Source organism: Sorex fumeus, unplaced genomic scaffold (assembly GCF_029834395.1).
Source record: "Sorex fumeus unplaced genomic scaffold, SorFum_2.1 ptg000006l, whole genome shotgun sequence".
NCBI classification, from domain to species: domain Eukaryota; kingdom Metazoa; phylum Chordata; class Mammalia; order Eulipotyphla; family Soricidae; genus Sorex; species Sorex fumeus.
This window is the reverse complement of record NW_026606063.1, coordinates 11,014,362-11,041,269: the sequence shown is the minus strand read 5'-3', so window position 1 is coordinate 11,041,269 and position 26,908 is coordinate 11,014,362. Positions and strand designations below refer to the sequence as shown.

At 55.8% G+C, this 26,908-nt stretch overlaps 1 protein-coding gene across 1 annotated transcript in view; it reads right to left on the bottom strand.

Annotated features, from left to right (window-relative positions):
• The window catches only part of CIB4 (calcium and integrin binding family member 4), a 44,070-nt gene extending 18,323 nt beyond the window's left edge, over positions 1 to 25,747 (bottom strand). Inside the window, exons 1-3 of the mRNA XM_056128608.1 lie at positions 25,694 to 25,747; positions 25,311 to 25,345; positions 19,353 to 19,449 (exon numbers count right to left, since the gene is read on the bottom strand). Coding sequence (XP_055984583.1) covers positions 19,353 to 19,449; positions 25,311 to 25,345; positions 25,694 to 25,747 — 186 coding nt within the window. The remainder of the gene's footprint in view (positions 1 to 19,352; positions 19,450 to 25,310; positions 25,346 to 25,693) is intronic.
• Positions 25,748 to 26,908: the final 1,161 nt, after the last annotated feature.

The following is a 26,908-nucleotide window of genomic DNA, read 5'->3' as shown; positions in this document are numbered from 1 at the left end:
TGAAGAACAGCAGTCTACAAGGATAGGGGAACTCTTGAAGCTTTTCTACTACTTTTCTACTATACGAAAACTTTAGTTATCAAAATTCTGAGGGTGTGGTACTAATGCCAGGAGAGACAAATAGACTGATGACCACATAGAGATTCTCAACACAGACACGCACATATGTGGGTGCCTGATTTATAAGAAAGAGCATATTGTAATGGATTAGGGGAAAGGAGGGTCTTTCCAGTAAGTGGTGTCAGGTTTAGAGCTTAATCAGTGTGGGGGAAAAGTTGAGTCTTGATTCCAACCTCACACTACACCATAAAAATCAATTAAGACTGACCACAGGTTTAATGTTGGACACTCATAAGAAAACTTTTAAGCAAGCATCTTCATGACCTTGGGGCAAAGATTCTTTAACAATCTACCAAGGGCAAAATAGAAAAGCCACGAGTGATAACATTTCAGCAGTTGAAATTATTAAAAATCACACATTTGTACCATTCAAAAAATCCCAGTAAGAGAAGGAAAAGGCAAGTCACAACAACCAATACGCACTTCAACAGAGAATCGATAAACAAACACTGCAAATCCAGACCATTAAAAAAAGCAAACGCTTCACTCCTACAACAATGTGGATTATGCCTCAACTTATTCTACCAAGTGAAAGAAATCAGGCCCAAAGGGCTACAGTCGACAGGTGCTAGGCACCTGTTTGCAAGATATTCTGGACCTGGCAAAACTATGAGGACAGGAAACAGATTGGGGGGTTGCTAGTTTCTGGAGGAGGGGAAGGAATAGAATACAAAGGAACCTTGCTAGGGAACAAATGTCAGTTTTTATTGATCTGCTTTTAATTTTGATTGAGAAAATGCCAATCACCCGAGAGCCAACATCCCTCCACTACATTCCCTTGGACCTGTGTAGCCATTCCCCTACTCATAAGGAAATGAGGAGGAATGGGAGGGGGGTGATCTAGCCGTGGCAGCAGACCATGCCTTAGTGCTTCATAAACCACTATGAGTGAAGTTAACTGAATGCGAATTAGAACCTTAAAACCACAGGAGGCTGCTGAATCCAGGACAAAATGCAGATAATGACAAGTACAAGTAACTACATTTCCAAAGGGTGTCACAATGTCACTGAAAGGAACAGGGAAAGAAGGGCTGACCAAATGACTTTAAAGACTGTTTGGATGGGATGATTTTAAGTCTAAAGTCCAAGAAAGCTGTAAATGAACAGCTCTCTGGCCTCTCTCCAGTAAACACCTTTCTCACAGGGGCAGGGATTGACAACCCTGAAACAACCTGGATGCTGGGTTGAACAAACACATAAGAACAGAGAGGGGGTTAATGTTTCTTATCACACACACTCAAACTCATAAATGAACAAGTGGAGGCTAGATGTGGTGCTGGTTAGAGACATCAGTATGAACTCGTAATGTCAATATATAAAAGATAAATGCACACCAAAATCGTGCCAGTGTGTGGGACACAGAGATTAAGACACATGTATTCTAGTTCTGTTCACCACATTATTTTACCTGGAGACACCTGGAAATATACTAAGTGATTAAGGTGGACATCACTGGTCATAGGCCGTAAAGACATCAATTGAACGAGTGGACCAAAAACATCAGGATATAAAAAAGTTGAAAAGACGATTGACCCGTTTGACATACTTGATACTCCACCCAACACAGTGGCAAGACATTATCTTCAAGTGCACTTAGGACATTTCCACAACAGACCATATTCTGGGTCATAAAGCACATCTCAACAAATTTAGAAGATTGAAATGATACAAAAATAGGCTCTCAGGTCGCAACAAGATTGAATTAGAAATAACGATAGAGGATATTTTGAAAATCCATAAAGAAATCGCAAGGGAAATGAGAAAATAATTTGAACTAAGTGAAAATGGAACCACAACATAGCCAAACTTGCAGGTTTCCGGGAGAGCAATGTGCCTCAGGCAGTTACAAGCATTAAGCACTTCTTACAGAGAAGAAATAAGGGAATTATTTAGTTAACTGAAAATAAAAGCTCCTTCCTGTTTTGTGGGAGTGGGGCACCAAAAGGAAATAGGGGGGGATCGGGAATTGGAGGTCTATGGCGTGGAGTTCATTCCAGTTCCTGACGCTGGGCACTCTTGGAATGTGGCTGCGTCTCAGGATATGAATGAGCTTGTCAGAGATCACCTAGTGGCTTGGAAGCCACAGAGGGCTGCTCTGGACTGAACAGAGACCAGCGAGAAGGATGCCCCGTTATGGAAGTCTTCTCTTCCTTCCACAGGAGGAAGTTCTGGTCCACCCGGCACTCGAGATACTCCACCAGAAGGTGGCAGTGTTGAGCTGAAGTCTGTCAGTCACTTCACAAAGACAACCGGAGTGAGTGCCAACTGCCGCAAGGTTCTGGTTAGACTGAAGTTGTCAGTGGCTTATGTATAACCTGGTCATATATTTCTACTCTGGTCTGTGCAAGGAGGAAACTTGGTTCAGAGAGTTAGTATTGGGGTTAAGGCACCTGGTCCAATCCCTGGCATTGCCTGTGATTCGCAGAAGACAGCTGGGAGTAATCCCTGAGCACAGAGCCAGGAGTGTGCCCTGAGCACAGCTGGAGCCAACAGTGGAAGAAGGAGGAGAGGGAGGAGGGGAAGGAGAAGGAGGAGGAGAGGAAGAGGAAGAGGAGGAGGAGGGAGATGAGGAGGAGGAAGAAGAGGAGGAGAAAGATGAGGAGGAAGAGCAGGAGGAAGAGGAGGAGGAAGAGGGAAGAGGAGGAGGAGGAGGAGGAGGGGGAAGAGGGGGAGGAGAAGGAGCAGGAGGAAGAATAGGAGGAAGAGGAGGAGGAGGAGGAGGAAGAGGAGGAGGAAGAGGAAGAGGAACTAAAGCCCAGAGAGGGACGATTCAGACACCTATTTCAATGTGTTGTCAATATTTAGTACGTCTTTTGACTCCATGGGGTTATATAAATTTTTTTGAATTATTGTAAAATGCCATTTCTGGGGCTGGATCCTTGGATCAAGAGGTAAAGTATGTGCCTTGCATGTGCAAGGCCCTGGGTCTGATCCCTGTCCCTTCATGGCCGCCCCACCTGTGCCAGCTACACTGGAAGTTGCCTCCACAGAAATCAGAAAAAAACCTAAAAAGCAAAAACGCTTCCTTTGAAGAAACGGCTTCCTGCACACGCAGAGCAGGTGAGGTGTGAGGCATCCCCCCCCCCCCCCAGTACGCCCACCTCCACCCCAGTCCTGGCTTTTCTGTGACCAACTTAGCTAATGGGGAGACACAAAGTTTCCACATGAGCTGCAAGTCCTTGGAGTGGATCCTTAAGGCGGTGTTACCATGTGTCAGGCATGGAACTGGGTCTGGGGACCCCAAAGTATTGGCACCACCACTTCTGCCCTCCACAGGACTCCGGGGAGCTACTAGGGGAGGTGGTCGGGCCAGATCTGGCCAGAGCACTTGGGGGGAGCAGCTAGCCTAAGATAGAGTGGGAGCAGGAGCCCAGCAGATGAGGCAGGCCCGAGAGCTGCTCCCTTCCTCCCTCAGTGCTGCCTTTCGCCTGACCCAGGGGCTGAGCCTGGACTCCAAACGCTCTCACGGCCCTGCTCGGGCAGTAGGAGCCTGACTGAACGCGAGAAGCCTGCGCCTGCTGGGGAGGAAGGGGCAGGATCTGAGCTCAGTGGACATGAAGGGCCTTTGGGCGAAGTGTCCTTCTGTGGACCCAGCCCCAGGGCTGCCTTCGTTGCCAGCTCCTTATAGGACAGGGACGATCCCAGAGTCTAGGCGATATCTTCCTGACACCACCCGGCAGAGGGGCCCCGGGCAGGAGCTGTCTGCCGGTGACAGATGGGCTGGCAGGGGTGGCCGAGGAGGTGTCCTGCCGACAGCGGCAGGCAGATTGCTAATGGAACAAATAGGCAGGCAAGGCCGTAAAAATGTTAGATGTTATTAAACAGCCATGGCAGCACGTGACCCGAAGCTGGCTCGGAACCACCAGGCCCTTCTCCTCCCAGATTCCAGGTCCATGGGGACCTGCCAATGTCCCCGGGAACCTTCCAGACGGGCTTGCCGCCAGCACAGAGGAGCCAGGGGCCGTAGGCTTTGGGTTTGGGGGTGACCCTGTGGCGGGAGAATGAGCTGTGGGTGGGGAGCGGAGCATGGGGGGTCTGAAGGGCAAAGTTTTCCATTGGCAGCCACAAGCTTGTAGCTCGTGAGGTTTATGGCCTCATTTTTCTCTTCCTTCTCTTTTTATTTAGGCATCAAGATCGACCAAGGTGTTGGAAACATAGTCTGGGGCATAGATTGTGCCAACCTCAAACCCATCACCAGCGTCAGGGTCCCCCCACCAGGGACCCAAGTTTCCCTCCTTCTCCCCACTCCCTTAGCAAGTTCACTGTTTTCTAATTAACTCATAGTTTGGTTACGTTGCTTATCCCGGGGTTGACTCTTCCGGTGTTGCTGTCCATAGTCAGTGCCTCTCCTCCACTGAAGATACCTGTTCTCCACCGAGGCTCTTGACATCTGTCATGTCTACACTGGCAACCATGTCATTTTTTTAAAAATTTTTATTAGTGAAACACCATGAGGTACGGTTGTAGACTTACAAACTTTTGTGCTTGGGTTTCAGTTATACGATTGAGTACCCATCCCTCCACCAGTGCCCATTCTCTACCTCCAATGCTCCCAGTATCCCTCCCACCCACCCCCAGAACCCCCCATCCCACCCCACCCCTGTGGCAGGGCATTCCCTTTTGTTCTCTCTCTCCCTTTGCGTGCAAAAGAGGAATTGAGTGGCAATCGTGTTCGGTCTATAGTCTACTTTCAGCAACCATGTCGTTTTTAAAAGCTTGAGATCGACTCTACCAGATCCTTGAACCTACCGAACAGAACTGGTAACCTGAAAACGCCACCAACAGTGGAGAGGGCATGAGGAGATGGCCTCCATTTCCCTAGCTATAAAATGGGTCACGGGGCTGGAGTGATAGCACAGCGGGGAGGGCGTTTGCCTTGCATGCAGCCGATCTGGGTTCGATTCCCAGCATCCCATATGGTCCCCCGAGCACCGCCAGGAGTAATTCCTGAGGGCAGGAGTAATCCCTGTGCATTGCTGGGTGTGACCCCAAAAGCAAAAAATAAATAAAATGGGTCACAACTCTCGTGTTGGCCAGACCCCTAAAATTGGCAGCCCGTCTCCCACCAGGTGCACCCAACCCATCTTCACTGCTCCCTGTCAGCATCACCAGGCCCACCCCTACCCAACCTGTAAAGGGAAGATCCCAAGCCCGGAGGGGGGAGGAGGCCCATGTGCAGGGGGCAGTGCCCATGGTCAGTGCTGGTGTCAGCTCTGGGGCCTGTGGGTGCTGGCAATAGCGTGACCTTGGGGTGAGCCACTGATGGTGAGACTCTGTTCACATGAGTCCTCCAGGGCCCTCAAAATAGGAGGGTGAGGGGGGCAGAGCAATAGCACAGTGGGTAGGGCGTTTGCCTTGCACGCGACCCACCCAGGTTCGATCCCCAGCATCCCACGTGGTCTCCCAAGCACAGCCAGGAGTAATTCCTGAGCTCAGAGCCAGGAATAACCCCTGAGCATTGCTGGGTGTGACCCAAAAAGAAAAAAAATAGGAGGGTGAGGAGGGGCAGACAGGTAGGGCACCCCTCAGCCCCCCACCACAACCCAAGCCCACATTCCCGGGCCTCAGCCATGGGGGTCTAAGCCAGCAGTCTGGGGGAGGGTCCCAGAACGTGCACTGCAGATGTGCTCAGTCACTGTTCACAGAGGGCAGAGGTAGGACAGAGACGCGTGGGTGTCGCCCACCCCCAGGCCGGTGGTTTTCCTAAATTGGGCTGCTCCCCAAATTACCCCACTGAACACCCGTGATCCCCGTAGAACTCTTTCCAGAATGCGCCCTTCCCGTCCCTCTCCTCCCCGCCTCCCCTCAGACCTCCAGCCCGTGCCAGGCCGACCCCTTCCTTCCACTGCTCTCCCTCCCTCCGTGTGTTTGCCGAGCAGAATCTGCCCGTTCCGCAGAGCTCTTTCTAAAGTCAGTTCTCAAGAGCGGAAAGCGTGTTCCACCAGGCCCCGGGCAGCCCAGCTGGGGGCTGAAACCCTGCGGCTGCCCGGGGCCCCCAGTAGCCTGTCTCAGATGCACTGTCTCTCTCTGCTCGCATCTCAGGCCGAGAACACTTCCTGCCTCCATAGGATCGCAAAGTCCAAATACATTTTGTCTTTCTTAGTCAGGAGGTGACAATCGCCAAGACAAATGCCGAGTGGCAAACGCTTCCAGTGGGCAAGTTTCCTCTGTGGAGAACCTCCCTGCTCCCCAAGAGCAGACACAGTGCTGGGGAATGGGGAGAAACTCCCCAAACTCAACATCTTCCTCTGGACAAGCAGCCCTGGGTTGTACAAGGGTCTCTGCATCCCGGGCCTGAAACTCCTGTCTGTCTCTCTCCTCTCTCTCTCTCTCTCTCTCTCTCTCTCTCTCTCTCTCTCTCTCTCTCTCTCTCTCTCTCACTCTTGCTCTCTCTCTGCTCCCCCTTCTCCATTTCTTTAGGAAATACCTTCCACCTCCAGCCGAGCACCCACCGAGGCTGCTGACAGACTCTCGGGTTCAACCCCTCCCCCAGCTTTGCCGTTGGATGAAATTACCAGGAGGAGAACAAGAAAACCACCAGCCCAGGGGTGGGGGTGACTCCATGCGCGGGAAGACCCCTCTTGGTGGCCTGATTAGAGACAGCAGCTGTTTGCCCGCAGATGGATGGATAAGTGAGGCCTCAAATGGTAGAGAGAGAAGTGGGGGGGGGAGTGAATGGTCTGTGGCACCTTCCTAAGACCCCTCCTGCCCGCCAGCCTTCGGTGGGGGTCACGTGTCAGGCAGTGCCCAGAGTGTCAGAGGGCGAGAAGCCTGGTCTCCACTGCTCTGTCCTTCACAAGCTCCCCCCTCCATAAGGAGCAGAGTAGATCAGCCCCCCATTGTTGCCTCCCATGAAGAGTGCGCCCCCCGCTCTCCACCGCCCACCCCAGACTCAGTGACACTAAACCCCACCAAGCCCAGACAGAAGCAACCCTAATCATTGGATCCAACAGTTGAGATGTTTGGAATTTGGACCCCATCTCCCGCCCCCTGGCGCCAACCCCTGCTGTCTCCTGCGGTCCTGAGAAGATTGTGTCCCCAACTTCAGCCCCACCCCAGCAGGCTGCCCTTGGCTGTGAAGCCCCCTCACCCCCCATCCCCCCAGCCATGCCTGGTCCTCAGCACCTATGGTGGGCACCGCACCTAAAGGACCGCGGACAGGGCCCCAGGACTCCTGACATGCCAACTGGCCTCATGTCCCACCTGTCCGCGCCTCTGTGCTTCTTTTGCGGGGTTGGCTGGGCCACACTTGGCAGTGCTCAGGGCTTATTCCTGACTTTGTGCTCAGGGATCACTCCTGGCTGTGATCGTGGGGGACCATATGTGGTGCTGGGGATGGAACGAGGGTTGACTTTGTTCAAGGCAAGTACCTTTACCCCCTCACTATCTCTCTGGCCCTGGCCCTTCTATTCTTTGTGTTGTTATTGGTGGGGGGCATTGGAGGTTGGGCCCCACCTGGCGGTGCCCAGGGGGCTGCTCCTGGCTCTGTATTCAGGGGTCACTCCCGGTCTCCATGGACACTCCCAAGGGTGGCTCGTACTAAGATAACTCCGGTGAAGGAGAGGAAGACTCTGATGGACGGGCTGGGGCAATTTCCTTGGAAGCTGCTATATCAAAATGGAAAATATATCCTGGGAAGCTCCGAGGGGGGGCAGGGAGGTGGCACCCAGGAAGGAGTCTGAGGAGGAGGAGGAGGAGGGTGAAGGGGAGGAGGAGGAGAACCGAGGGGAGGTGCCACAGCATCCTTCCTGTCCTGGGAGCGTGAGGAACAACCTTGCACCCAGGCCACTGCCTGCTGCAGAGCACTGGAGGGGGAATCCTGGGGCTGGGCGTGCTCACGCTTAGCAGATGTTCATCTAATGGAGAGCGCATCTGGGCGAGGGATGGAGGACGTGAGCTGGCCGCAGCAGGGGCACCCCAGGGGAAGCCAGGCCGGTGAATCTAGGCCACTGTGGAGGGGGCCGGGTTTTGGGCTGTGGTCACGGGTGTTTGAGAGCCCAGGAATCTGTGTGTGTCTCTCGTCGGAGGCACCAGAGCTCCTCTCTGCTGCCACATTGCCAGGATAATGATGATTTTAAGAGTTGCATAGTTCACATTCCGAGCACGGCCAGCCCTGGCTAGCTAGTGCCTCTGAGCCCCACCAAGACCTCTAAACGCAGAAAACACAGTTTTGTTTTTAACGAAGAAGAAACTAATATGCGAGGGTACTCGCTGCAAAAGTAGGATTAGGTGCAGAAAAGAATAGCACCGAAGAACCCCAACAGGGCCACACCCCAAAGGGACAGTTCAGTCACTCAGAACTCAGAGCAATTACGTGCCCTTGGAAATGCTAATGACACAGACAGTATAGTAATGTGGAAAAACACTTAGGCCTACTGGGAAAAGCCAGTCTATGAAAGTCGATAGTGATGTGAAAGAAAGGGGCCCCTTGGGGAAAGGGCGGGAAAAAGGAAAGAAAAGGGAAGTTTAGGTTGGGAGGCCGGAATGCTCAGAAACTAGTTTTTAGGAAATGCATTAAAAAAAATTCATAATGTTTATTTTTATCAATCTTTTATCAATCTTTTATTGGCTTGCTTTTATTTCTCTTGGGCCTTCTCCTTTCTGTTTTCTTTGGTTTTTGGGTCACACCCAGTGACGCTCCTGGGACGCTGGGGATCGAATCTGGGTCGGGCGCATGCAGGGCAACCGCCTTAGCCACTATACTATCACTCCAGCCCTGAGAAAATGTGTTTTAATTTTCATCTGCTCTTTACGCAACTAAAATGAGAGTTGAAAAGGGGGAAATGGGCTTTCAAAGAACTCGATCAGCCATTCAACTTTCCCTCCTGGGCAGCCAAAAGGAGCAGCTTTGGCTCATCTTCAATGCTTCGCCCTCTGCGGGCAGGGGCCTCTGGGGGTCTCTTGCCCAGGCTGAGGGGAACACTCCCCGGGTACGTGATACAGGACACGGTTCATCTCACCGTCTCGCGCCTTCTCAGACGCATCCTGGTGCGCTCTGGCAAATTGCCTGCTTGAATTCAGCTCATCAGCATCAGCCGAGCCCAGGGGACACCAGAGGCCACCTGCGGCTCAGTTCTGCTGCTCAGTCCCCAAACTGGCCACATGTCCGCTGTCCACCCACCTCCCAGAGTGGACTCATCCACAGACAGCAAAACCTCCCCCCGAAGCCACTCAGAGACACACAATAAAAGACCAGCCCCGTCCCACCCCCCAGTCTGTGCTAAGCACATCTCTGCCTCTCTGGAAGCTTCCACTGTGTCCATCTGGCCAGTGCCCTCTGGTCAGTAAACGCCCGTCCCTAGCAAGCCTCATGCCTTTCTCACATCCTGATGATGCTCCTGGGGGTTTGGCGTCTCCTGGGGTCTCTCTGCAGCTGCACACCCAAGAAAGCACCTGGGCTGAGACTTCCGGTTCTGGTTCCATATCCAGTTCTGCCTCCACTTCCGGTTCTGGCTGGCTGAGCACTTGACCACAACTGGCCGGCCCTGGTCCTGGAGGCCATGTACCCTCTCCCTAAGGACAGAGCCCACCGGAACCCTGGGGGCACTCCCTGTGTGAGGGTAAGAGAAGGGGCTGGCGGGGGGGGGGAGGCCAGTTGTCAACTCTTGCCATTTCCGAAGAGAACCTCCTTCTGCCCTTTGCCTTCTCTGCCTCCCGAGAGGTGGGGTGTTGGTCAGACACCTGCCTCGGACCTCTTCAGGGGCCTTCTCCGCTGGCGATGGCCTCAGAGAGAAGAAGGGACGAGGCCTCCCAGGAAGCTAGACCGGTGCTGGGGATGAGGGGTCAGTCACTAACTCAGAGGATAGTGGACACTGACATCCCTGCCATTTGGCAGGGTGACAGCTCCACGTCCAGGCTCTGCCTGGTCTCCAGGGCAAGCGGCCAGCGCCCACCAGGGCCTGTAGCCCTCAGCCAGCTCTGCCCTGGACAGGAAGCCTGTTCTCAGACCCCCAGCTCTTCTGGTGCAAACAGAGCTCAGGGTGCAGGAAGCTTTGCCTGACGGGAGAGAGGACTGTGGCAGGTAAGGCCAGGCATGCATCCAGCCTGGATTAGCTCAGCTCCTCATTTGTTTCCCCCACCGAGTCCTGCCAGGAGTGATCCCTGAGCCTGGACACCACTGGATGTGGCCCTCAAGCCAAACCAAGCAAAACAAACAACAACAGAAAGAGGTCTGGAGTGACAGGACAGCGGTGAGGGGTCTTGGCTTGCATACGTGTGACCTAGGTTTGATGCCCAGCACCACCAGGAATGAGCCGTGAGCACCGAGACAGGAGTAAGCCCTGAGAATTATCAGGTGTGGCCCCTAAAACCAAAATCGACCAAGCAAACAGAAAAGGTTGCCTAGAGCCCCAGGGTCGTTAGCACTGGGACAAACCCAATCCCTCCCTTTCCCCCCAGCACAGCAGGACTGGGCTTCTGTGCTCCCGAGTCTCTCTTCAGTGAGACCCCTCTGCTCCTTTCTGAGCCTGGTCCTGCCTTCTGCCTTGCCCCCTGCCCTCTGACCCCCTAATATGAGGTTCAACACATGCTACAGACACTCACCCTCCTGGGGTTCCTAAATTTCCCCCTGGGCCCTCCTAGACACTCAGGGCTGCCAGAATGGGGCCCATTTCTCAGCGGGGGATGTTGAGGTCTCTAAACAGCGGGCTCGGATCTGGTGGGTCTGGGAGATGTGAGGGGCCAAACCAAGACCCTCTCCAGGGTGGGCAATCAGAAGGCCCCTGGCTCCATGTGGGGCTGAGCACCCCCTACCCCTGCCAGTCCCCCCATCCCCTTGGGCCTTCCTTCTGGGCCCTGGCAGAGGTGTTTCGGAGCTGCACCCCTGTTATGTGGAACTGCGGTGCAGGCTGGTCCGCACAGGTCACAGTGTGTCTTCCCGGCACTCAGGCTTGGCTGGGGTGGGTGGGGTGGGAGGCACTGTACCCTCTGGGGCAGCTTATAGGGGCTGCAAATCCTGGAAACATGGGGGGGGGGCGGGCTGGCAGCTTCCCAGTGAGGAAGGGGTTAGCTCGGAAACAATGGTTGTTTGTTTTTCTAATTTTAGTCCGTCTGAGGTCTCTGGGGGCACAAATGAAGTTATCAGTAAAGAAACAGCGGAATAAAGCCCCAAGCCAGCAGGCCAGCCGGCCCCTGGGAGCAGAGGCTTGAAAATCTGAGATGGAGTTTGTTTATCTTGTGATCTGAGCTCCGAGGACTGGGCCCCGGGTGCCGGAGGGGCACGTCCCCCAGCCCTGGGAGGCCTGTTCCCGGCTGTCCCTGGAGAATTGGGGGGGGGCAAGAGCAAATGAGCCCACGGGGGGGGGGGGGGGGTGTGGGGAGGGCGGCAGAGCCGCTTGGAAAGGAAGCGTGGATTTGCTTCTCACCATGGACTGGGGTCACCCATCCACCCACACACCCCCAGCCTCCGTGTCCTCTGCCGTCCAGGGGCCTGGTCACTCCTGCCTGGCCTTCCACGGGCCCAGGGAGGCCAGCGACATGTGATCTCCAGAATCCTTTATGGGGGTGTGGGGGGGTGCCTGACAAGGACTTGCTGCTCCCATCTCAAAGGAAGGGACACTACGGCCGTGAGGAGCGGCCAGACAGACCCGGAAGGGCTCAGAGCCAGACTCTATCCCACCTCTCAATGTCTGAGGAGAGAAACCACGAATCAAGGCTGTAGCCATGTCCAGACCTGTGGGTCCAGGTGGGCGCAAGCCGGAAGGGGGTCGCTGAAATGTGGGACTTGAGGAAGGGGCTGAGCACGTTCTCGCTGGCAATAGGGGGGCTCCTGCCACCACCCATTTCTGGGAGGGCCACACACAGGCTGTCCCTGCAAAACAGAGTCCCCTACCAGGAGGCCGGGATGGGGGCTGCCCTTGCCTCTCCCCAAGGACCCCATCACCCCCAAGAAAGAGCCTCTGGCCATCTGGGCCTTGTCTTGGGGTCCAGAGGCAAAGTTGAGGCCCAGGAGAGAGAGAAGGAAGGTGTTAGCTCCGGCCCGTCAGCTCTCGGGGCGAAAGTGAAGACAAGCGGCTGGATAACCCCATTTGGGAGATGAGGAAACTGAGGCTGGAACAGAGCAGCGCCTCCCCCCAGGCCCGCCCTCAGTCTGCTGACGGTGGCATCGCCCCAGCCGCCACTGCGTCCTACATCACGGAGCTTTTTCTAAAAGCAACCACTTCTTAATTCTTTGGCTGAATGTCTAAATAAGGATTTTTGCCAATTCCGAGCCCTGCTAACTGATGAAGTTGTCAGAAAAAGATCTAATGATGCTTGAAAATGCAGGGCGTGAGCCAGCTGCCGAACTGCCCTCCCAGCTCTGACTCTGCATCAGGGAATGGGGGGGGTGTTGGCGGGGAGGGGAAGTGCAGGGGGGCCTGCCCCTGGGAGACTGCTGAGAGCTCCTTAACCCCTTTGATCCTCAGTTCCGGCTGTAAATGAGGGTCCTGACCTGCCTCCCGTGGTTACTTGGGGGAACTGAGCAAGCCCAGCACCACGCAGAGCAGATTCCCGCCAAGAAAGGGGGTGCGGGGTCTGGGGGTGAACTGAAGCCCACAGTTCCATTCCGGGTGGCGCTGGGTCTATGGGCCCTGGCATTTCCCTGGGAGGAGGGTGCCATCACTGACACATGACAGGCGCCCAGTGACCCCTGTCCTGTGGGGAGGAGCCTGGGGTGGGAGCCGGGGAGGCGGGGCTGGGGTGCACGGCCTCTCCCCTTTCCCACTCCAAAGTCCTGGATCGGGGACCCAGGAATCAGACATTTCCCAGGAAGGACCCCGAGAGGCTCAGCACAGCTCCCCCAGCCCCTTCAGCTCAGGCACCCAGGGATCAGAGCCACCAACTGCTTCCTGCCCTCCCCTCCTGTCCGACACATGCATGGACACACACACAGACACACGCACAGACACACATGTCTGTATGAGCACAGACACACATGTATCCATGAGCATGGACACACATATGTAGACATAGGTAGACACAAGCATGTGTGCATGAGCAAGATACACATACATGCACAAAAGCATGGATGCACATGTCCATACAAGTATGGACACACGTGTACGTACACACATGGACGCACCTGTAGACACAAGCACAGACACACGAGTGCAGACACACATGTACATAGAGCACGGGTGTGTATGTAGACACAAGCACAGACTGTGCACATGGGCATGTGAGTTGGACACACATCTGGACATGAGCGTGGGGACACAGACAGCATGCAGACATGAGGGTGACATGTAGACAGCAGCACAGGCACACAAGTAGGTAAGTGCTTGGGGCCGCAGCGACAGCACAGTGGGGCGAACACTGGCTTTGCACGCTGCCAACCCAGGTTTGATCTCCAGGTTTGATTCCCGGGTTCAATCCCCGGCATCCCATGCAGTCCACTCAGCACTACCAAAAGTAACCCCTGAGCATCACCAGGCATGACCCAGACACATGGGCAGATAGATGAGCAGAGACATATAGGTAGACACTGTAGACACATACACAGACGGAAGGACGCAAGCAGGAATAGATATGAATGTGGGCTCACACAGACACGCGCAGGGACAGAGCTTTGAAACGCTTCCTGACACCAAGTCACCAGGTGCCTCCCGGTAGCCTGAACTGCTTCTCTCCCAACACCCACTTCACCCCCAACCAAGAAGCCTTAGCAGCCTGAGCGGCTCTCGTGGAGGGAATGCGGTCCCTGGGACAGCAGGACCCGGAGCCTGCAGGGAACACCAGGTACAACTTGGGTATCTGCCACCTGAGGGATGCTCCAGAATCCTCCGACAGAATCCCCGACTCCCACCGGACACAGAAGCTGTTCGAAAAGATGCTCAACCCAAAAGGAGAAAGAGAACAAAAAGAAATGCCCTGCCACAGAGGCAGATGGGATGGGGGGATGGGGGGCGGGAGGGATACTGGGATCAGCGGTGTTAGAGAGTGGGCACTGGTGGGGGGATGGGTACTCGATCACTGTACGACTGAAACCCAAGCACAAAAATTTGTAAGTCTACAACTGTACCTCATGGTGCTTCATTAATAAAAAATTTTTAAAAAAAATTTTAAAAAGGTGCTCCAAAGTGTTGACCAGTAGTTGGGGTTCTAGAAGCTTTCCGCATAGCCTCACTCACTCTGTGAGCTGATCACCCCTTCCCAGATCCTACACAAAGCCAGAAGGGCTATACTCGAGGAAGAAAGTACCGGAGACTTTCTGCCTTGGGGGTGTCAGCCACACTGCAGAAATTGTGACCCAACAGAACTACACCGTGCTGAGCTCCGACGCCTCCAGCCCTCTTTCCCAACTTCACTAGCAAGCCCGTAGCGAGCACTGACTCCCGTCTTTTCTCTAGCCCCCAGATCTCCCCACAGAGACTCCAACTCCACTTGGGACTCCTGCTTTGACGAGCTTTTCAGCACCACCCCGCCCCGAGTCCCAGGACTGTGAGATCCAAAGAGACAGTCAACCAAGCAAGCAGGGAAATGCCTGCAGGAAAGCTCAGGGAAAACGTTTCCAAAATAACGCCCATTGAGAACTGTGAGCGCCTGGAAATGAGAGTGAAATGCACAGAAACAGCAAGAATGGAAGGCGGGCACCCAGACTGAAAACCCCCCTCACCCCACCCCCACCACTTCCCAGGGCCTGGCGCAGGGGGACAAGCACCACACGAGCCAGGAAAGTTCATCATGCAGGGGTCAAGGAGAGCTGGTGGGCTTCCAGAAAGGCAAACAGTAGTCACACGGCAAAAATTAAGCAAGAGGAAGACGGGACTTCTTAAAAAACCAGTAGAAGTGAAAATGCAGCCAAGCGATACTTCCCAATTTCCAAAGAAAAAAAGGAGAGCCAGCTTGCTCTAGACGCAGTTAAGTGAGAAGGAGCCAGAAGACTTTTTTAGAGCTGCGAGGTGTCTAGTGTTCCTTTCCTGCCTCTTCCACTGCCCTTGCCCCTGCAGCTTCTGTTCAACGTGGAACTGGAGAGGTGATGAGTCTAGCAGGAGATTTGCTCCAGGACAAACGCAGCTCGGGTCCCTACCAGAGCAGCCGCAAGAGAAAATGGGCCAGGAAAGCAGAATGTATAGAAAACACCTCACTTCTGAAGGCCCTTGGGTGAGATGAAGGCGGCTGGTAGGGCTTTGGTGTTGACTGCCTGTAAGTAAACAGGAGGAAGCAAAACCAACGATTCCATCCAGGAAAGATGAGAGCCACGAAAAAACTTCCAGTGAAGACACAGCTCTGCTCAACTCACTGGCTGTAGTTGGGGACTGGTCGAGGCGGGTAGGACAATGGGTAGTGCTGGGTACACGCTTGTGGCGGAGGGGTGGGAAGGACTCTATTCTGGGGGGAGTCGGCGGGGAGCTGGGAGCAGGGGCCGTGAGTGTGTTCTTGTGATACGTGGAAGCAAATGCCAGAATTGGCTAAGAGCTGAGAATAGTTGTCTCCAGGGAAAGCACAGGGATAAGCTCATCCGGCAATTCGACTCTGGGCGTGCATGAATCATTTTGATCTATAAAGTTAAAACACTGAGAAAGTATATTCCCATCCCTGCTGCTCATCCCCCGCCATTTCTCGAGCCGCAGGATTTCTTGGTCGCAGAAAGCCTGACTTCTTCCTGAGCTCTTCTAAGCAGAGTGGCCCAGCCTGGAGGCCAGCCTCAGAAAGGTCCCGAGAAACAGCAGATGGACGGAAACCCAAGGCCCACTGAGATCTCAGGACCCCACGCGTGGACTCCTCACACCCTGTGCAGGATCCGGAAATGCTGTGTTTTCCAGCAGCTGTGCTGGGCTAATGACAGGCTGAGCTGTGCAGGGACCACCCTCTGCAGGAAGGCTGGGAGGGGTGGGCATGGCCCCAGTCTGCATCTTCGCTGGGGTCCTGCCATGTCCCCTATTGAGCCCAGAAACCAGAATCCTGCTCTCTCTCTCTCTCTCTCTCTCACACACACACACACACACACGCACACACACACATACACACACACACACACACACATACACCCTACTACTACTCATCTGTGTTTGCAGAAAGCAAGATCATTATTTACAGAAACAGAAACACTGAACTCATTCACATATATCAAACAGATCAGTAGACCAAAAAAGAAAAAAAAAACTTCAAAGAAACCCAGAAACTTTTGAGTGAGAAAGGGGTGCTGTGTCCAGGCAAGGCGGGGCCTTCTCATCGCCACACTTGTCTCCTGACCCTTGACTGCCCGGATCCCGTCCTCCGACAGCCAGACCCTTCTCAGTGTTAACCAACCTACTTTTTCCACGAGTGAATCCAAGTTAAGGAAGCAGAACTTTCTTCCCAGACCACTTAAGCCCCTGAGCCAAGTCAGTGCTGGACCCAGCGTTCCCTGGGGCCCCATTCTCAAAGATTTTCCAAAGATGGTATCTGGGCAGTGTGACTCACATAGCAATGACCTTGGGGCTCAGAGGACATAGGAACTCTGGGGCCCCTGCCTCGAAGCCAGCATCTCCCAGCTCGCTTGGGGAAGCAGGCGTTTAGCATGAACATGACTGGAAGGACACAAAGGCAGAGCAATCCTAGATCCAAACACCCAAACGCCAGTCTGAGGACCAGCGACAGTCAGTGATAAACTTCCTGGTCATCTGGCATGAGGCAAGCAAACAGGGGTCCAAAGGGGATGCACTGGGAAAGAATGATTCTTAAATCTTTCTAATACTTGTGTTCTACAACAAAGTTTAAAAAACAAAGCCAAACAACGAAATGATGGTGATTGCGGGTGACAATTTTTTTTAATGTCCTTACTTGGCCAAAATGAAAAGTTTGGCACCTCTACTCTCTCCTCCAAAAATATGCTTTGGGGAAATTTTATTGGAATCCAAAGTCTGGAACATTCTGTGGTAGATGATACAGAAGAATCCAGAGGGCAGAGAGGGTATCAGTGCTTGTCTTCTCGTCTTTCAGTGAGGGTTGTGTGTTCTAGAACATTCTTACCACATACTTGGCTGACCATGTGCCAAGGCCATACCTTTCAGTGATAAGGACCTCATTTCTTCTGTATGCTGCTTCCCAGTATTGTCAAACACTTGCTTGGACCTTGGTCACTGCCTTGGGCATCTGGTGCCTAGCTTTACCTTTTATTTATTGGGGGGAAGGTTTTTAGGGGGCCCACACACTGTGGTGCTCAGGGTTTACGTCTGGCTCTGCACTAAAGGATCACTCTTGGAAAGGCTCAGGGGACCTTATGGGACGTCGGGGGTCCAGCCTGTATCAACCTGTGCAAGTTAAGGGCCCTCCCTGTTATACTATTCCTTTGGTCTCCCAGCTTTAAGCTTTAACCAAGGAGAAGCCCTCACCTCAAACCTGGTTCTCCCACTCCTTTAGGTGTGGCAACAACTTGGAGTCCTCAACTCACGAGATGTCTCTGACTGCTCAGAGCCATTCGAAATGCAAGAGGAAACAAACAAATGGCATGGCAATATTTTTTTAGTGTGGCTCCAATAAACACTTGTCTAGATTCACAGGAAAGGAAAAACACCCTGAAGAAAACAAGGCAAAATGCAACCATCCCTTGAGGAGGGCTACTAAATGGTTTTGTCATATTTTTGCTTTTCTGGTTTCCAGCTTTTCTACAGTAATCTTTTTTTATTGGCATGCTAATTTTATATAATGACCATTGAGAGAAATGTAATAAGAAAAGTAAAATTAATCTCTTCCCAAGACTCACTTCAGTTCCTGACCAATGTCCTGTAAACAGGGTCCTGGGGGATCTGCAGCTTCTGGAGAAACGGAAATGGCCCACCCCAGTTCCCTCACCCGACCTTGCCCCTTGGGCGTGGCCAGCCGTGCCTTGGGCGTGGCCTGCCGCATACGGGGCGTGGTCTATTGCAGACTGGGCGTGGCCTGCCGCAGGCTGGGCGTGGCCTGCCGCAGACCCGGCAAGGCTTTTCCCTCACCCACAGCAACCTGATGTTTCCTACTGTAACTGTCCACTGCCCCAGGCCACCGAAACCCTGCTCACCACAGACCCCCGCCTCCGTCCCGGACGTCGCTGCGTGTGCTGCCTGGAACTGTGCATCCCTCTCCCCCAGTGCACCTGCCGCTCTCCCCTGAGCTGGGCGTGGGTGGGGTGCAGGGCGCGGAGGATGCTGGCTCGCCCCTCGCCGGCTGTTCCCCAGCACAGCGCGCAGATTGTTTCACAGGGAGGAAAATGACGCATCGAGGGGAGTTGTGTCATTCTGGCTGCGATGGAGCCGGGCCCAGACCGGTCCTCCTGCGCCTACCCAGGTGGCTGCTTGCTCCTCTGCGCTCAGAACAGAGCTGGTGACGTGGGTCCATGGGAGGGTGGGGACCACACGCCAGGGACACCCTCCATGCTAGAATAGCCACCCTCAGGGCACCCTCAGGGCACCTAGGCACGTGGCGGGCCATGAGCTAGGCCTGGTTAGATGCGTGAAAGTGAGGGTCCCTGACCCAGGACCCGGAGCCAGTCCCAGCCCTCCCTGACCTGTTTTCCAAAGGGTAAAACCAGGGTAGGAGCATTCCATGGAGATTAGACTGAGAAGTCTGACACTTCTGGTGACAAGAACCCCCAACCCCGGGAGCAGGGCAGCCCCAAAAGAGAGAGTGGGCACCCAAAGGGGTGTGAAGAGGCGTGTGCTTGTGAGGACACGGTGGAGAAGACATTCTCATTTCACTTTTGTTTGTGTGTCAGAGGCTGCTCCTGACTCAGAGCTTAGGGTTGCTCCCAGAGGTGCTGGGGCCAGGGAGGGGGTGCCCGTCCTTTCCTGCCCGGACTATGCAGGTTGGGGTGTGAGTCCCCCCCGGCTCCAGGCTTTGCTCCTGGTTCTCGGCAAAGAGGCTGAGAAGATTCTGTCCCTCTAGACAAGTCCAGGTTCCCAGCATAGCTGGGCAGAAGAGGACTGAGGGAGGTCTGGGGCAATGGCCGGGTCACCCCCAGCTTTCCAAGGCTGGCCGCCTCCCACGGGGGACCCTCCCCCACCCCACCTTCCCACTCCTAGGTCAGGGCCCAAGAGATAGAGAGGAAGGGCCAGGCAGGAGGAGGGGCTCAGCACAGCTCAAAGACACCCGCAGCCCCCGGAGGACTGGACAGTGGGTCAGCAGGCCCGGAACAGCCCACCCGAGAGATCTGCCATCACTGTGGCCTCGGGTGGCATGAGGAATGTGACATTCTCATAGCTGGGCCCCTCCTGGGGCTGGAGGGTCACAGAGCCCTCAGCTCTCACCCCCACCCGGACCCCTTCACCCTTCACCACTTCACCCGTAGGACTCACCCTGAGGGCTGGCAGGGAGCTGACCTGGTCCACGGTCAGAGTTGCATCCTTGTAGTACTTCGCGGAAGGACAGAGTTTCAGGAAGGTGTCGTGGATGCTGCGGAGAGATGTGACACTCTGGGCCTCTCTCCCGCCAGCTTCCTACAGAGGAAGGGGGCTCGGAGCCATGGAGGGGAGAAGATGGGAACTATTCACCCTGCTAAAAGCATCACTGAGGCCCCCAGGGCACCGCAGGTCGAGTGCAAAGGCAGGATGTGCCCTGTGACCTGGCACACACCTACCGTGTCCACTATCACAACCCCCAGAGCCCTCATTTCTAGCTGGGAAAGCAGTCTGGGGAGCCCGGGGGGGGGTAGGGGAGGGCTGTGGAGAGGCCAGGGGCCACCTGGGACCCCGCCACTCCCTGTGCCCGGTCGGGAGGAGGCAGGATTTGAGCCCAGGACACTATTACCACTGCCTGAGGCCAGCAAGCCGAGTGGTTGCAGACATGCTCCTGCCCCCCACCATGGAGGGGAGAGGATGGGCTAGAAGCCAGCCCACCCATGACCTTCCCACCAACCAGGCCTGGACGTGACACCCTTCCCCCAGCAGGCCCGTTGGACTGGGCACCGAGGCTGCCAGGGAGCAGAGAAAGTGGAGAAAGGGCCAGGGTGCTGGACCCGGCTCCTCCAGGGGGGCTATATGACGTCACTCTACTCCTGAGCCTCAGTTTCCCCCACAGGCCATTGGTGAGCACGGGTGCAGAGCACTGGGCATGGCTCTGATGGGAACATCCGGGTCCCCAGATTCAAATCCTGATTCTACCAAGTGACGGCACGGAGCCCACGTGCTGGTCCAACACCACACCTGCACTCAGCATCTCTGCCTTCACTATGGAACATCCCCCGACAAGGGATGTGGGTGAGATGCATGGGTTGGGCACAGAAGCAGCCCTGGGGATCCTTTCTCTCCTGCAGCCCAGGTGCTTCCTGCCCTCTGGCCGGGCCTGTGATGCCCACCCAGGTCCCTCTCGGGTCCTTTTCTTCAGTAACCTTCCCTCTGTCCCTTCTCCCCTCTCTGCTCACCCTGCCCATCTCTGCTCTCCACCAGGTGCTGAGGAGGCTGATGAGCTAATTCATACTCAGGTGTGAGGGACTACCAGCCCCTGCCTGCACCCTCAGACAGGCGGAGCCCTGGGTTCCATCCCTGGCACACCTGGATTTCTCCGTACTTCCGGGAGTGATCCCCAGGAACAGAGCCAGGAGGAGCCCAGAAGCACCACCAGGTGTGCCCCATCCCAAACAAAAAGAAAACCAAAGGGCAGTAGATGGGGTTGGGGGGGGCAGTGGACGCTATTCCCAGCCCGACTGTGTCACTCCTCAATGTCCCGCATCCCTCCTGTCAAGGGCCCTCATCTTTCACGTGACACCTCGGTCCATAGGCCCAGGTAGGTGCCTGGTGCCTGGCAGTCTCCCACAGACACTGTGGACATAGGTCCTTGCGTGTCACGTCCCTCTGTGACCCACAGAGTGACCTTGCAAGGACTCCGCCAGGCCAGTGGGACAGACCCATTGCAGCCTGATCCCTCTCTTAGGTGCCGTGTGACCCAGGGCACGTGGCTGGGTCTCTCTGAACGAGGTAACTAGTGTCAGCCTCTGACGACCCAGTGGGGAGAGCTGTCTCAGAGGCGACTGCCAAGGCGGGTGGGACGAGGCCGTCGCCCACAGACCCCATCACCCTGATGCTAGCGTCCATCTGACAAGTTGGGGGTGTTGAAAAGCGGGGAGTGAAGTGAGGGGAGACATGCTGTGGGAGAGGAGGGGTCCCCCCGCCCCCCTGAAGGTCTGAGGGGACAGGTGGGTGTCCTGGCCCGCCTGCCGGTGGAGGCTGTTCTGTAGCTGTCACTGACTTCCTGTGTCTATGTTTTCAAGAGTTCCCCTGAGGTCAAACACCCACATGGGGGCTTGGGTGGTGGGACCCTCTGTCCCCCTCTGAGACTCCTCACAGAAGCTCTTGGCAAGACTTACATGGACCCATTGTCATTCCCAAATGGGGAAACTGAGGTCAGGGACTAGAGCTTCCAGTGAGACCGTTCAGGAGGGCTTGGGGCAGGAGGAGGGAAGGGGCCAACCACCACCCCCTCTAGCCCTCACCAGGCTGTGCCCGAGGCACCCACAAACTTCTGACCATCCAGGGAGAGGGTGGTGCAAGTATGTCTATAAATAGGTAAACTGAGGCTCAGGGAAGCAAGAGGGTAATGCCCAAGTCACGTGGGTGGGGAGAGACATCGGGGGCTGGCTGCCCTCCCTCCACTGTTACCCAGGGGAGGGTCTCCCAGCTGCACCCCAGCCTGCCGAGTGAGGGCTGTCCACAGGGAGCGGTGACTGTCTGCTCAACCACACGACATTCCCGCCTCTAAATACGGATCAGTGACTCGAAATTAATCACTGATGGACTCACTGGGCCCAGCCATTTGCAAAACACACGTTTAGCCTGCCAGAAAACCAGCAGGTCCTCAGTGGGGTGTGGTGGTGGGGGGCTGCTTTCCCCACAAGGCAGACAAGGTGGGGGGCCGTGCTGTCTGAGGCCTTGGAGGGTTGGTGGGGGGTCACTCCACTGCTCACGCTTTGGGGAACCGGTACCTGCCACACATTCCTGGGGCCCCACCTCCCCTCTGTGAGTTTCCACTAAATTAGAATCAAGGGGTCCCATAGGAAAATCAAGCTCATGGCCTGTCCAAGGCCTGCACTCCACCATGGAGATGCATCTTCAGAGGCCCAGGAGCGCCCAGGCCCAGCTGGTCCTGCCACTTCCAGATTCTATGCTGTACACAGGGCCCCAGGGCTGGAGCGATAGCACAGCGGGTAGGGCTTGTGCCTTGCACTCAGACAACATGGCCGACCTAAGTTCGATTCCTCCGCCCCTCTCGGAGAGCCTGGCAAGCTACTGAGAGTATTTCGCCTGCACGGCAAAGCCTGGCAAGCTACCTGAGACGTATTCGATATGCCAAAAACAGTAACAACAAGTCTCACAATTTGTTGTGAGACGTTACTGATGCCCATTTGAGCAAATCGATGAACAACGGGAGGACAGTGCTACCTTGGCCCTGTTGCTGGGCTCACCCTATGCCCAGAGTGCCCTGAGCCACTGGTTCCTCACTGTCCAGCCATGAAGCCATGACCAGTGCTGTCCTCCGTTGCCCAACAGACATGGAGATGGCAGGAAAATGCTCCTTTGATTCCTGACAGGCGCTTCCTCAACTGTCCCAAGCCCCATTTCTACAGGACCAGACACCGAAGTCCACCCACGTGGAAGTGGGACCTCCTGGGACCCCCCACACCGGCCCACACAGCCATGTTGGGAAGCTGAGCACCCAACCCCCAATGGCCAGCCAGTTGCCACCACCTGTGACCGTGAACGGCCCCCACACCAGCAGCTGCTGGCCAGACCAGGTCGGGGAGGCTGGGAGGCAGGGAGTGCTCAAGATTCAGGGAGAAGAGTGGCCTCATGGGTTCCCAGATGCGACGGCACAGCCAGGAGCCCAGGGCCAGAGGGTGCCAGGCACGGTCTCCAGGGGTCCAAATGGTGGGGGGTGGGTGATCCAAGGACCCCTCATTGACCCCCCTCTCCTGGACCCTCTTCTGGATCCTCTTGCAGCCCTCTGAGCCCACCCGTTGTGCCATCGCCCGGGTCACACGTGTCCCTTTGGCAGGAGAACTGTCCCCGTGACATCCTGGGCCAGGCACCCTGGCACGGCCATACTGTCCCCTGGCACCATGGTCTGCTGCTCCCGGAGCCACTGCACGTTCTGCTGGGCATCTGTGATGTGCTGCCCCTGTACCCCTCCGGCCAGCGCCCGCTGCCCGCTCTGCACTGTCCTTGCTTTGTAGCCCTGGGGGCTGGTGCCGCCTGGAGAGAGAGCCTGGCCCAGCGTTCCTGGCATCGACTGCATCGGGCCCTCCCGATGCCGAGCGTCTGTCCCGGCCTGAAGCTACCTGCCTGCTGCCCGGGCTCCTGTCCACTCTCCCTGACTCTCTGCTCTACTCCAGACCTTCAGTGACCCCCGTGCCCCTCCCAGATATGGTCCTCGGTACAGAAGAACTCAGCCAGGAGCACCTGAATGCTCACTTGGGCGTCTCTGCCCCCTCCCAGTCGGTCCTGCTCTGTCCTCGAGCCTCCCGTGTGGGGGACATAGGGAGAGCTCCCCATCACCTCCCTCTGCCCTCCATGAGCAATGGAGCACCCCCGAGTCATTCCAGACCTTCTAGATCTGGGCAGCAGTGCCCTGTATGGGCACGGCCCTTCCCGAGCAGCTGAGGCTGGGAAGTGCCAGCAGGCCCCGGAGGTCCCAAGGGGATGCGAGCAGATGTTTCCCTGCCCCTTCTCCTTGGCACCAGCTCCCCGGAACAACAACGTGGCCTTCCCCTGGGAAGTGGGTGAGCAGGTGGGAAACAGACCCAAGGGCGGTGGGGGGAGGGGGGAGGGGGTCGCCTCCTGGCCTGGGCGACGGTCCAGAGGACACGCTGCCTCCACTTGGCTGCCCCTCAGGAAACGCCTCCTCAGAGCCCGAGGAGCTGGAAGGGGGGGTGGTGCTCAACCCTCTTGTTCTCCCCTCTCCCACCCACCAGCCTCAGCCTTGGCCGCCCGTGGGGTATGTGCCAGGCGCCCTGGGCACCCGAAGAATACAGCTGGAATCATCTGGAGTGGCCAAAGGAGCAGGCGTGGGCATGCCCAGCGGGTGAGGGAACAACTGGTGCCACTCTTGTGTTAGCTTCTTCGGGACTATTGAACCTTTGAGCACAGCCCCTCGAGCCCACACTTTGGGGCTAGAAATTTCTGCCATGAATTTCCTGTTCCATAAACTCTTTGTGGACACACGTTTAGGGCAGCGCTGAAGTCATATTGGCAGCACTCTAGTTCATCTTGGAGGTGCTGGTAAGGTGAGTTAGGTTCCTCTAGAGCAGGGGAGATAAGACAAAAAAGGGGGTGCATCTGTGTAGATTTAACCCCTCTCTGTAAAGAGTCAGACCCAGGTGTGCCCTGGGGTGAAGATGACCCTGAAAGAGAGTCATCTTTGAGGATAACCCATGTAGGTCGAGTGATGAGGATTTTTCTAGAGGGCTCAGGGAAAGTCTGTGAACAGTGGCTACCACAGGCCTGGGAAGAGGGGAGAGATTTTTATTCAGAGCTTCCTAGGCCACTGGAACTTTCCAGCCCTCTCACAGATGATATTTAAAACTTCGTAATTGCGTTGCTTTTCAGAAAATGTCAGTCAGGGTTCAGTGGGAAGTAGGATAGAGGTCATTTGGAGCTGTGTCATGTTTTTCTGACAAAACATGAAAAGCGGCCAGTGAAGGTAAGAGAACCACAGCGCCCCGACTGTCCCTGGTCGCCAAGGCTGCCTGCTCCCACCTCTCCGTGCCTGTCCCTGCTTGGGAGTTTATGGAGCTGAGACTCTGGGCAGGAGGTGGCTTTTAGGGGGCTTTACTAGAGCAGAGGGGGACCCAGAGGAGACAGTGAGGAGATGCCCAGCCCCGAGGGTCTGAAGCGATTCCCTCACTCATTCACCTTGCAGGTTCTTGGGGCGCAGTCTCCCCTCATATTGCTGAGGGGATGCTGTGGCAGCTCTTCAAGGGAAACGCTTCCCTCCAGACAGGACTGTGCCCCACTCACCAGTGACCTGTGACCTGGTGCTGGCCGAGGGTCGGCCAAGATGCGGCCCCTAGGAGAGGCTGAGAGGGAGGAAAGATAAGACTCTCCCTCCAGTCAGCCAAAGTCCAAAATGGTGCCACAAGCCTCCTTTCCTCATCCCAACGAGCCTGTCCGACTCTGAGGTACTGACTGAGCTCTGTCCCCACAGCAGCTCGACGTTCGACATTTCACTCAACTCCAATCACCCGGGAGTCGCAACCTCAACCCCACAGGGCCCGGGAAGGCTGTGGGATCCCCAGCTCAGAGGGGAGAGGGGTCTCCACTCACCACAGAATTTCGTTTCTGGTCAGGAACGTCAGGGCCTGCAGGAAGTACAGAGAGTCAGCTGCCTGCTCAGAGCAGGGTGGGCGCGGGGAGCTCCCCGAGTGGGCTCAGACCACAGTGGGAGAGGGGGTGCCCGTGCCTGGCCTGTGCTGAGGTCATGGCTGGCGGTGCCCTGCCCTCCGTCCCTGTGCCAGGAGGCTGCTGTGGGAAGGGGAGGGCTGAGATACCAGAGCGAAGTTCTGGGTGACCTGGAACCGGGGATAAGATGGGGAGGGTGGGCAGGCAGCGACACAGGAGACAGGTCTGGCCAGACAAGGCCCCACCTCCCCACCCAGGAAACCGGCTCCTGAAACTCGCCCGCCTGTCCGCCAGCCCGCTCTGCACACCTGGTACTCCTCCAGGTCCTCCCAGAGCATGGGCTGCCTCAGACACTGCCCCATGCCCACAGCAGAACCTCGGCCCCGAGAGTGGGGCAGGTTGCCATGGTAAGCGTCATTCCACCTTCTGCACATTCTCCCCGGGCCCACGTGGGATTGTCAGGACTACAGACACCCCCCCAGCCCAGAAAGGCCACCGTGGTAGGAGGAAGGGGGCCCTGCTGGCTCGGAGACCCTTGCCGGGCCTCGAGGCCCCTGTGCCAACGACCCCACCTCTGCGTCCACATTCCCCCCGCGGAGGGTGGGTGTGGCAGCCGTGGCACCACGTGGGTGGTTCGAGGGACAGAGGCACAATGCCAGCTCAGTACCAGGGAGACAGCTCGGGGCTTCAGGGGAGAGGTTGAGGGTCCAAGCACTACCACACAAAGGATCCTCTGGGCAGAGCCAGGGGAACCCCAAGCCAGGTGTGACCCCAAGCCAAAATAAATACCGAAATATTTAGGAATAACGAGGGTTCAATGTTAGTGCTGGGGGACACCGTTAATGGGGCGCAGACCTGACCCCAGCACAGCCTGTGCCCCCCAGGCCCGCTGCAGGCAGGAGCAGGCAGAGACGCACAGCTGCTGGCCCGTGAAGAGACGCAGGCAGAGACTGTGGGACACTCGGCAGGCACGGCAGAACCAGCCCTTCCCGGCCAGAAAAGCAGCCCGAGCCAGGGCCACTCTCCTCGGACCTCCTCAGGGCAGTCACGGAAGCTACCTGTGCCCGGCTGTGCCCACCACTGCTGCCACCAGCTCACCACCACCAGGCTCAGAAATGAGGGAAAATAGTCCCAAGAGCCCAGGACTGGGCTGTGATGACACAGATGCTGTCCCACCGAGAGCCCAAGGAGACATCTCTCTCTCTCTTTCTCTCTCTCTCTCTCTCTCTCTCTCTCTCTCTCACACACACACACACATTACACTCACCACACATTTACCACTCACACACATCACACACACTACACACATATGTACACCACACTTATACCATACATACACCACATTACCCCACACACCATACATACATATACCCCATACCACTCACCACACACACGCCACACATACACACCCCACACATATACCATACATACACCACATACACATCACATACACATCCTGCACATTCACCACACACATCACACGTATATCACACACACCACACATACACACACCACACATATAC